The sequence below is a fragment of the Propithecus coquereli genome, unplaced genomic scaffold (genome assembly GCF_000956105.1).
Source record: "Propithecus coquereli isolate 6110/MARCELLA unplaced genomic scaffold, Pcoq_1.0 Scaffold339, whole genome shotgun sequence".
Lineage (NCBI taxonomy): Eukaryota > Metazoa > Chordata > Mammalia > Primates > Indriidae > Propithecus > Propithecus coquereli.
In genome coordinates, this window is record NW_012149052.1 from 243,732 (window position 1) to 254,998 (window position 11,267).

At 45.9% G+C, this 11,267-nt stretch overlaps 1 protein-coding gene across 2 annotated transcripts in view; it reads left to right on the forward strand.

Annotated features, from left to right (window-relative positions):
- Positions 1-1,431: 1,431 nt before the first annotated feature.
- PCSK5 (proprotein convertase subtilisin/kexin type 5) overlaps positions 1,432-11,267 on the forward strand; it is a 436,684-nt gene continuing 426,848 nt past the window's right edge. For both annotated transcript variants that reach the window (XM_012650669.1, XM_012650668.1), the window contains exon 1: positions 1,432-2,195. In XM_012650669.1, coding sequence (XP_012506123.1) covers positions 2,004-2,195 — 192 coding nt within the window. In that variant the 5' untranslated portion in view covers positions 1,432-2,003. The remainder of the gene's footprint in view (positions 2,196-11,267) is intronic.

The window sequence follows — 11,267 nt, forward strand, 5'->3', positions numbered from 1 at the left end:
ATTTCACTGATCTTCTGTGCCTCGCCTGCCTCTCCCCCTCCCTTTTCTCCAGTGTCCAGCACAACGCATGGCACATCCTGGGTGCTCATAACAGATGCATTGAGCCAGTCTAACAAATAAATGAACAAAATACATTCCCTTCTGCAAATGATTTAGTTCTTCTGATCTTCTACTTCTTCATCAGTAATATGGGGATAATGTTATTTTTGTGGGGTTGTTTTCAAGATTAAATAATATTTCATACCTTACACAACGTGTAATGTGTCATAAAATGGCATTCTACAAAGTGCTAGTGGAATTCTAAGTTTGCAGATATGTTTCTAATAAAAGAATCATTACCCAAAGCTATAGGTGTGATGGGCTAATTAATCTCAAACACACTTAACTAACAGTTAAAAAGATAACAGTTGGAGAGTGGAGACAAAAAAGGAGGGAGCAGTCAGGGATACAGTGAATAGTTTTAAGCCTAGTTGAATTATTTCATAAGGGGTAATTTTTCTTTTCACCTTAAGTCACCCCATTCCCCACCCCCGCTCCAAAAAGGCAGGGAGATTGTAAAGCAGAAGCCAGAGGAGGGTTAATCCTAGCTCCCTTCTGCCTTCTGCAGTCACAGTGTACAATACAGTAAAGAAAGTGACGCGGCCACATATTTCATCTGAACTTCCTCTGTGGTCCTTTTTATATTAAAGTCTTTCACTGCTACAGGGCTGTGCTCGGAAAAGTTGGAAAATTTTCCCCTTGGTGGAGAAAAAGAAGCCCTCATCAGACGCAATCCAACAAATGAATCAAGTTATTCCCTTGGCCCAACATCTCCATCCACTTGCATACCAAATATTCATAGAAACATCTTTCCTCAATTCCACGGCTGGAATTTTACTCTCCTGTGGCGTTGCCTAGTATTGGATGCGCTGATTTCGAAAGTCAGCTGGCAACAGACTTGGCTTTGGAGCCACAGCGTTTGGCTTTTGTAAGAGTCGATGCGATTTACCGTCCTGTGTGGTAGCTTCTCCCGGGAGCAGAATGTGTAAAATAAACAGTTGCTGAAAAGCATGAAGAATTAACGAAGTGAAAATCTCGGGTTATTTGTTCGACAATTGACACGCAAGTGACCTCCTCAAATGCTTAGTTGTTTAAGGACGTTTAGAGTGAGGATGAATGAATCTTCAGGGCTCTTAACTCGCACCAGCGTATACATCTCTGTAATCTTTCGGGAAGTGGTGCTAAATTCATACACATCCAGCAGGGAGTGGAGAAAACGAGGTAACACCAAGACCTCGGAGCTCTCCTCTCAGCCTTTTGGAAAGACTGGCCTTTGCTGCCCGGGACCCTGGAGGTTACAGCTGGGAGAACCCGGAGGCGCTAGGACCTGGTTGGCGCCTGGCTGCGGCCGCTTTCGAGAGGGCGGAGGAGGGAGAGGAGGAGGGGGATGTGGGAAAGGAGGGGTGTTAAGGGGTGGGGGAGTCATTTATGCAGAGCAGGCACTGCTGCCATTGCCACTCAGAATCCCCGCGCGCTGCTTCGAGCCAGAGGGAGCGCAGGGAGCGAGCAAGCGAGCGCTCAGAGCCCGGGCCAGCAGAGGGGGCGCCCGGCCGCTGCCTGCACCGCCCCCGCCGGCCATCTCCGTCGCGCTCGGGGGCTCCGGGAGGAGCGAGAGCTAGTCGGAGAGTCCGGGAGCCGAGCCGGACGAGACCCAACTGCGGAGGGCGCCCGCCCCACTCAGCCGCCTCCTGCGCCCGAGCCAGGGAGCACCGCCGACCGCCCCGCGGGCCGTAGAGCAGGGAGCACAGGTCCCCGCAGCCCCAGGAATGGTCTAGGAGCCGGCGCGGGGCTCGCTGCTCTGCTCCCTGCCGGGGCTCGCTGCCTACTGCCGATCGCCCGGGGCTGCGAGCCGCGGCGGCCCGGGGCTGCGCGCCGGGGCGGCCCAGGCCGGAGAAGTTAGTTGTGCGCGCCGCTTACTGCGCGGAGCCAGCCAGCAAGCGGGGGAGCGGCGAGGCGCCGGGACCATGGGCTGGGGGAGCCGCTGCTGCTGCCCGGGACGGCTAGACCTGCTGTGTGTGCTGGCGCTGCTCGGGGGCTGCCTGCTCCCCGTATGCCGGACGCGCGTCTACACCAACCACTGGGCAGTCAAAATCACCGGCGGCTTCCCGGAGGCCGACCGCATAGCCAGCAAGTACGGATTCATCAACATAGGACAGGTAACGAACTACAGGCTGGCCGGGCCCTCAGCCCTGAAGCTGCTGGGGGCTTCTTGTCCCCTCCGGGTCGAGCCCCCTCCCCCCCTACCAGATGTGCTCTAGCAGCTGTTGCCCTAACTCTTGGGCGATGCTCTGCCTCTCGCGCGCTCTCACACACAGACACACACACCCCAAAGTTGCCGGGATTCGTGTTTTGTTTACTTGTCTTTTGCAAGCCACGCGGGACTGGTAGGGTCTCTGGAAAAATCCGGAGTGCCCCCGTGGTGGTTTCAGACACGGCTGGACCTTTTGACCTGGAAAGTCTAAATAGCACTAGTAGCCTGAGGAAACGGCTCAGAGGGTGGGCGTGGGGAGAGGGGGAAATGATGTCTTTGGGGGGTTAGGAGGTGAGCGCGCTCCTGGTGCCGGCGGGGAAGGGAAACCCTTTCCTGCTCGGACCTGAATTTATCCCAGAAAAAAGTTTCCTCTTCTTGGGCGAGAGAGCCGCTGGCGCTGGAGACGCTGGAGGCGCGGGGTCTGGAGCTGGAGGGGAGGAGAAAGGAGGGGGAGGGAAGAGGGGGGCGGGACGCCGTGTGAGCGCAGATTTGGGGGAGACCTCGCCGCTTCCTCGCCTTGAGTGGGATCCGTGTGGGGGCTCCCGGGAAGAGGATGGAGGGGGGAGGTGGGAAACTTCTGAAACCCGATGACTGGGTTCTGCTTCGGGAAGACCGGGAGTCTGAGCTGTGGGCTAGAGTTGGGAAGGCAGCGGGGGCGCGGGTTTTCGTGGGGTGCTGCTCACGGGCTTTTGGCAGAGCTGTCCTGTTGGAGGGAAATGCCAACAAATTGAGGTGATGTTATGGGAATGATTGGAAGCGCAACAGATTTGCAGGTACTCGGGACTAAATGGTCTTGGCTTCCTCGTTCTGTTCTCCCCACCCCCCCTGAGAGAAATGGGGGTGGAGAGGGCTGTGTAAGTGGGTCCCAAAAAATGCTCCCCCACTGTAAGCTCCTCTAGGGCTGACCTGAGGAGGGGGCCTTGGCCGGGCTCAGAGGAGACTCCGCTGGAATGGGAGGCTAGGGTGATGGGTGGCGCCCTTCCAGCGGGCGCGCTTTTAGCACTGCTCAGGGTGCACGCACCCTGCGTGCCATGCCAAGGGGAAGGGAGAGAAGGTGCCAGCTGTTGCCGGTGGAGCAAGAATACACAGATGGTTTCTGAGGCCATTGAGTTCCACACCCAGGAACGCGGAGACCCCCTCCCCCCCGGCCCCCGGCCCCCGGCTGCCTGGGGGACGTGATATCGGGAGAGGAGGCAGAGCTGGCGAGCGCGGGAGGGTTCGAGCTCCAGCTCTTTGCCCGCCCAGAGGGAGGATATATTCCAGAGAAGCCAGCCCTGTGGAGGACTGTGACTAGGGCAAGGGGCACGGTTTGTATCTTCCCTCCCCCCAAGGAAGTAAGGGAAGCCAGCCAGATTTTGTTGCCTGAGTGCCTGTCATCTGCAGAAGAGTTCCATTCTAATGGCTTGTTAGGATTCTGTTGGCTTCTGTTTCTCCGGAAGAAGACACAGTCCGTTCAGGTCTTTTTATACGAACTTAAAGTTGGGCGCTGTATATACCCCAGGAATGTAACTGGGAAGACTAGCACTGAAAGTAGTCACGTTAATCTTTCCAGAGGACTTATCTCTCAGGTTCGGCTAACACTGAGCATCTCCCATATGCCAGGCATATTTGGAAGAATAAGTTCTTAAACATAGCCTTCTTTTTTACTGTCAAAACGACCTCATTTGGTGAATATTACTTCACATACAGCAGATGAGGAAACTAAGGCTCTTGAGAAGTTGACACCAAACAGGGACACCCACCTCGACAATGGCAAAGCCATGATTCAGACCTAGGACTTTCTCGTTCAGGCCCCGTCCCCTTTGGATCCAGCCTTTCAGGGAACCCCTCCATTCTATGAGTGGGAAGGAGGAAGAAAATAAAATCCCCATTTCCCTGAATTCTGATTTAATAGCTCAGTAGACTGGAAGCAAATATCCATTCTTAATTCACAGATATTTAGTTCGGACAAACCTGAATTTATAAGAAACTTCTTGACTTGCAAGGGCAGAAGCACCTGTATCTTTCTGAACTAATTAAGTAGAACTTAGATATTGCAGAATCTGGCATAGTGAGAGGGGAGAAATTATCACCCAACCCACTTTTGAACAAGCAAACATTACAGTGGCCTGCAACCTCTGCCTGACTTTTTACAAATGGCCTTATAATGAAGATTCATGGCTTTTCATTTAAAAAGTAATACCATAAAAGTTTACATACAAGTAACACCAAGTACTATTTATTGTGGTTTTTACAATGCCAGTGAGGAAATATAGTGCTTATAGAGGTTACAGAGGACCGACCCCTTTAACCAGTGTAAAAAGATCAACTATTCTACAGTGTAAAGCATTTCCTCTGTAGATCAAAGGGACTTAAGCCTATGCTAAGTCTTTGGGGCAGTAAATTGAGTTCACACGTGCAATATCATTGCACTGTAAGGGCCAAACGTATTTCTTATTCATTCTTTACTGCTCTGACCTTTTAACACTTGAGACATCCTTTTGTTATTTCTTTCCTTCAATAAACCAGCTGTGGATCAGTTGAGGGCAGTAACTAATTAGCAAATGTCTCTGGAATGTTCTCCCATTTGTACCCATTTGGGCTTAGGGTCTGTCTCATCCTCTGTATAGCAGGTTGGAAATGAAATCTGTCATTATGTCTAAAGTCATTTACTATACTAGTAGTGTTTTTGATATCTTCAGTATGATATTCCAGGTGAGTAAGGTAGTAAATTTTTACCACTATAAAGGTACAGTTTTGACCATCTACTCAGAATATCAATGTAATGTTTTGTGTAGCATCTTAGCCTTTAAAAGACACTAGAGATAAAATTTCTGGCCTGGAGATTTCTATGGAAAATAATGGGCATGCCTCTTCAGTTCATAAAAGATAGGATGTGCAGAGTAACACAGAAAGGAAGCAAACAAGCAAAAAGGATGTGCTTAACTTCTGGAAAGGAGCAAAAATGGGGCTTTCCTTGGCTTCCGTTATGGAGATAGCATTATGTTTCGGTAGGTTTTCACAAAGTATTTATATTTTGTGAATGGTTATGCCTTGAAATGCTGACTGATACTTAACCACAATCATTGTTAGTAGTTGTCATGTCACCATGTATCATATTTTGCTTGGTATTAGAATCAGCTACAGAATGCCCTGCCTTCCTTCTCCTGCAGTCTCTAACTACAAACCCACTTAATACCTAGGCTGACCAGCACCTGCTGGGCTGGCTAAGGGTAGGAGGTGTGCATGGCTGCACTGGGAATGGAAGAAGAGGCCTTTGTCCTCTCTCACCAATGGTGTGCTCTGACCCTTTGAGCTAACAATCTACTGGTTAGAGAATTGAAATAATGTAAAGGAATAAGACCTGACATATTGTTAATTGTGGGCCTTTGTTTAGAGTAAATCTATGAAGAGGAATTAAGGTCTTGGTTATTTGAATCCAGGGAGAAGGGCCCCCTGTGAACAGATTGCTTGCAATGTGCAATAGCTGTATTTATCCTCCTGTAAGTTGCTTATAATCCTTGATTTCAGGCTTGAGAATGCCAGTAGCAAAACCCTCTCCCCAAACTATATAACCTATCTTGAATAAGATCCCAGAAGGATAAAACCAGATGCAAGCCATACTGGGGAAATATTTTACCTGGAACCCCCACTGACAGCATGTGGACTCAGAACTCTGGAGAGGCCACTTTCGAGGCTGTGAAAGCAGGAAAGTCACTGAACTTAATGGAGTCCCTGTTCCTTCATCTGTAAAATGATAAATCTCTAGATAATAGAGTGAGTTAACTATGCATTGCTCAGCACATAGTTAGGCTTGCAGTGAAAGGTTTGTTGAATCTGAATCTGAGAAGAAAGGTTGAAATAAATGAGATCCAAACTTTTTGATATGGAGAAAGGAAGACATTTTTAAAATGGAAGATGCAAAATGTGAAGGTGACGAAAATAAATTTTCGATGGCTGAGTTAGAAGAGCTAAATCATAGCTTGTAGACAGGGAAAATGATTTTCCATTTCAACTCACAATTTAAAATAGTTTAAAAATAGTTTTAGGTTGGATTCTAGACAATTATGGCTGATTTCCCATAGCTGTGCTCTCTTCCCTCATTGATTCTTGCTATATCCCATTAAATATTATAGGATATATTATAGGAGATGGTAGAAAGGGAAGAAAAATATCTAAAGAATTATGTTAAATCATACTTGAATTTATATCTTACTTGATTCTGAATGTAGTTTGTATGAGTAAAGTTGGAGGAAGAATTTTTTGAGTAGGTAGGAAGAGATACTTTTCAAGGAGGAACCCTGTTCAGAGATGTTGTGTAGGCCTCCTACCCTGCTGGTTAATTTTGACCTGTGAGTAATATGGGTGCTTGAAATGTTGATTTGCAATAGGGAGTGAGTTCTGGGTGCTTATGGATGGCATTGGAAATAGGGGCCACGGCTAGTCCGATGGGTTGTAAGGGAGTGCACTGTGCCCCTCCAGTCAATTGTTAGGCATTTTGTAAACAGAAGAGTAAATTGGTGTTGTAGTCCCACGTTGACCCTGTGTGATGTATCTGGCTTTGCAGAGGGCAGCTCTTCTCACCCCAAAACCTCAGCCCTGACCTCTGCTTGCTACTCTTCACATGCATATTACTTATGATGAGGTAAATAGAGGGTAGAAGAACCTTTCGTGGAAAAAGCAATTCAGAGTGCACGGCCCGATGGTGGTGGGTCTGTTGCATTAACCTCCTAGCAAGGAGTGGCTTGTATGTGGTCATTTGGGAATTTGGGGGGACTGTTTGAAATGAACAACTGCATTTTTGTGAGCCCAAAGGCAGCCGAATTTGCGTTATCACTGTCTTTCATGGGCGTATAGCCAGAGGTCCTAACTGTAAAGGTCAGCCAGAGAAACAGAGTAGTATGCTGGGAAAAGTTTCAGCAATGTCTGACTCTTTGGCTAAGAGAGGGAGTCCTGACCCAGAAATATCCCCTGGGCAGGGAGGGGTATTTGTGTTGTGGTCAGCTGAAGTTCTGTGAAGCAGTGTCTGGGTTTTCCCCAAGGCTGAAATATCTCCAGGCATTGCTCTGCCTTGGAACTTTTATTATTCAGTTAATTCAGGTTGGGTTCAGTGACAAGGAAGCTGACTTTGGCTTCCTGGCTGGTAAAAATAAATGCTTTTAGACATTCATGCATGCTAGAATATATATATACACACACATATATTTCAGTTATATATATATATGTATCAGTTAATTTTTATTTTTTTCAAATTAAAATATGCATATAGTTTAGAGTAAAATTACTCATGCAATGTTCTCACTAGTTTCAACAGATTATACATCTCTACATCTAAGGGTACCAAGGAAGAACAATCAGTGCCAATAAACTCTTCAGTTTGACTTAATCCTGGGAGTAAAGTGAGACTGGAAGGAAAACATGAGTAGGAGTCAGGTTTGCTTGAAACTCCGGGGTCTTTCCTTTTATTAAACAACCTGACCCTCGCTTCCTTATTTTTCAAATAAGGGACCATAATAACCTGCTCTATCCACCTCACAGGATTGCTGTGAAAATCAGTTTGCATACACAACTGAAATAAGGCATGGGGAGCATTACATAATCTATAAGGACACCAAGGAGATGCAAAGGCTGCTCAAAGGCAAACAGGAGAACACTGTGGTTAGCGGGGGTTTCTGTAGTGGAGCAATTTGTGATTTTCTGGATTCTTGTGATTGCCCCTGAGGATATAAGGGGGAGCTGAAAGGGAGAGGAGTCCGTGTTGTGCCTGATTCTCCCCTAAGAGGGTGCAATAGCTACACCTTTTCCCTAAGAGCTGTGGAGACAGGTCTGGGGCTGGAGCAACTGACAAGAAAATCAACCAAGCAGAGCTCCTCATCTCCTGGTTAGACAGCCCTGGTTTATAAGATATACACAATGTGGAGGTTGCAAGATGTTTTTATTCAAAGAATCAAAATACGTATATAAGAGTAGTGGGAAATAAAACACACAGATTGGCCCAGGAGAAATATAGATCGGACTCTTTCAGGTACAAGTGTCAAAAAACTAACCTCATATTTAAAAACTAACAAACAAGCAGATAAGGGAATTTCTTGGTTTAAACAGATCCACATGCCTTCGTGTGCAGTTCTGAAAAACAGAAGCTGAACCTTTTTTGTAACCAGACCTTACCTGATCTACGCCTTCCTTATGACAAAACCTGTCCTGACCTAAACTGACATTAATTAGGGCATTCATTTCTTTTGTTGCAGAAATATTAATGAGTTTGATTAATGAGGATGTTGTTCTTGATCCAAGTAGAGATGTATATAATGCACTCTGGTATGTGCCCCATTGTACTTTCCTGACCTGAAGAATTCTAAATTCTGAAACACACTAAATCCAAGAGTTTCAAAAAAAAGTGATTGTGGGCTGTCTAGCTGAAAAGCCAGAGCCAATGCTCATGTTGGCTGTTTCTCCATTTCCCTGTGTTAGCTTCATTCTCAGGTGCTTTCCACAAAGCAGCAAAGTTCATATGATTCTTGGTATCTCTTACCCAGTATTGACATTAACCCCTGAAAAAGGCTCCAATTGGTCCTGATCATTGAGTGGAGTCATGTCCTCATATTTGGGCCGATCACTTTGCCAGGGGGGTAGCAGTATCTGAGTGGGTTAGCTTGGGTCACATGTCTACTCTTGAAGTAAGGGAGATGTTGACCTTTGATGGCAGTCTACCAGCTGGGTAGGAACAGTTCCCCAAAGGAAAATGGGATGCTGTTACTGGAATAAGGGAAAACAGATATGGGACAAGGTAAAACCCCACTACAAATCAGATTACATAGGCCCTCAATGCCTAGACTAGGGAGTTTTTCAACATTATCATGTAGGACAAGAAGGTATATCGAAGATCTAGTACGTGCCCTGTTGTGCTTTCCTCACCTGAAGAATTCTGAATTCTGAAAGACATCTAAATCCAGTAGGGTGTGGATTAGGTAATAAAGATATACCAATGCTTGGTTGAATGGTGGAGTGGAAGTTGGGTTGTGGGGCAATAGAGAAAGTAGATACAAAAGTGTTTCATTGCACGTCTGCTTCTACCTACCTACCCACCCACATTCCCTCCCTTCATCTCTTTCTTGTCAATGCACTGCAGTAGGTAGGATCATAGGTGTAGAATTAAAGGAGTTTGAATCCTAATGCTGCCACTTCCCACCTGGGGGACCCTAGGCAAACATCTCAAACTCTTTGTATCTGTTTCTTCATGTGTGAAAAGGGTATAATAACAGTAATTCTCTCATAAGATTGTTGTGAAGATTATGTTAAAAGTAGTTAGAATAATACCTGACACATCCTACATACTCAGTAAATGTCAGTTATTTCTTGTTTAAAAAAATTTTTAAACTTGCAGTAAATCAGTTGACCCCATTAATTATTTTTCACATCCCCTTTTACTCTCAAACATGTCTGAGTGTGGAAGAGAAATGATATAGTCACCCTAATTATATGAAAATCTGTGCTGTGTGTGTGTGTGCACACAAATTACACACCTGTCCTCCTGCTAGCTGGTGAGCACCTAGAGAACAGGGTGGTGCCTCATTTGTGTTTGTATCCCTTGCACCTGTGACAGTGTGTGACACAGGAGAAGCACAGTGGGCATGTGAGACAGCAGGTATGAAGGGCTTGGGAGAGAGGAATAAAGAATAGGTTTGGAAAGGAAGAGGAACATTGGTGCCTCTGAGACTAAAGAAGAATGAAAGAGGAGTGGAGAGGCAGAGTTCATGCTGGGGAGGAAAGGAAGTGGGCATGTCTGTAGAGTGGCCTTGATCTTATTAGTCACTTAAGAGATGAAGTCCACCTGCAGAGAGGTGGGGAAACTGGGTGAAATTGATGTGCGGATGCTCCGGTATTTGGGAGCATTTTTAGGAAATGCTGATAATAATCAATGATTGATGACTATAAAAAGAATTGCCAAATAGCAATGAGGTTATTTGCTGCTTGCACTTAGTCATTGCTCAGTGAGTAGTGTTTAAATGAATGAGTGAAACAATGAACCAGTCTGTATTGTTTTGTGCCTTTCTCTCTAATGTTCAGGAGCCTGAGATTAGAAAAGGACAAAACAGAGAGCTAGAATTTACCAGGGAAGGAGAGAAGGCAAAAAGAGAGATTCTAAGGAACTAGGGGATGAACAGTTCTTGAGTGCAGTGGGGCCATCTCTGAGATGGTTGACCACAGTGTAGAGGCTGTGAGCACCGTGGTGAGGCCAAACTAGGACTGTTGGACCAAGGAATAGGGCTGTTGTAGGGGCTTTAAGTTCAAAATCAAAATGGACAGCCAGTGTGATAAGAGTGGTAGAAGCATTAAGATGAGAGCCATCCCAGAGAGTGTCTTTTTGTTTATTTTGTAAGGTACTAGAGTTGTTCTGCTTGATGATAAGGTCCCAGGTGTGAAGATATAGGTGGGCCGACCAGAGAGAGAACAGGTAAAGCCTAGTGGGTTGGAAAGAGTCAAGAAATTGAATCTGGGATGTTGGAAGTGTTATCAGTATAGACAAGATGAGGATGCCAAGTAATTTGTGCTGGTATAGCCACTGGGCAGATAAACATGAAGTTTACCCACATTTCAACTCTCCTTGGATAAATGTAAGTATTATCTCTGCTTTGCACATTGGTGTGCTATTATATATGCTGCAGGTCCTGTACCAACTTAAGGGCTAAAGACAGACACATGGGTGACTGCTTTCAACTCCCAAATGTGCCTTCCCATATTTGATTTAAAAACTGAAGATTTGGTTGAACACTGAATATAGAGGGAATGATGGAAACAGAGAATGTAAAACCAGACATAATATTTAAGGATGATTTTAAAATGGTATATGCTATGTGACATGTTAGGTTGACTTCCAGCTTAGGTCGTCACATAGTCTCCGTTCTATCTCTGTATTATGATAGGTATAGCTAGAATTTATTTACATGTCATGTATATTGACCTTTATATACTTATATAGCACAACAAAGCCGTGTTC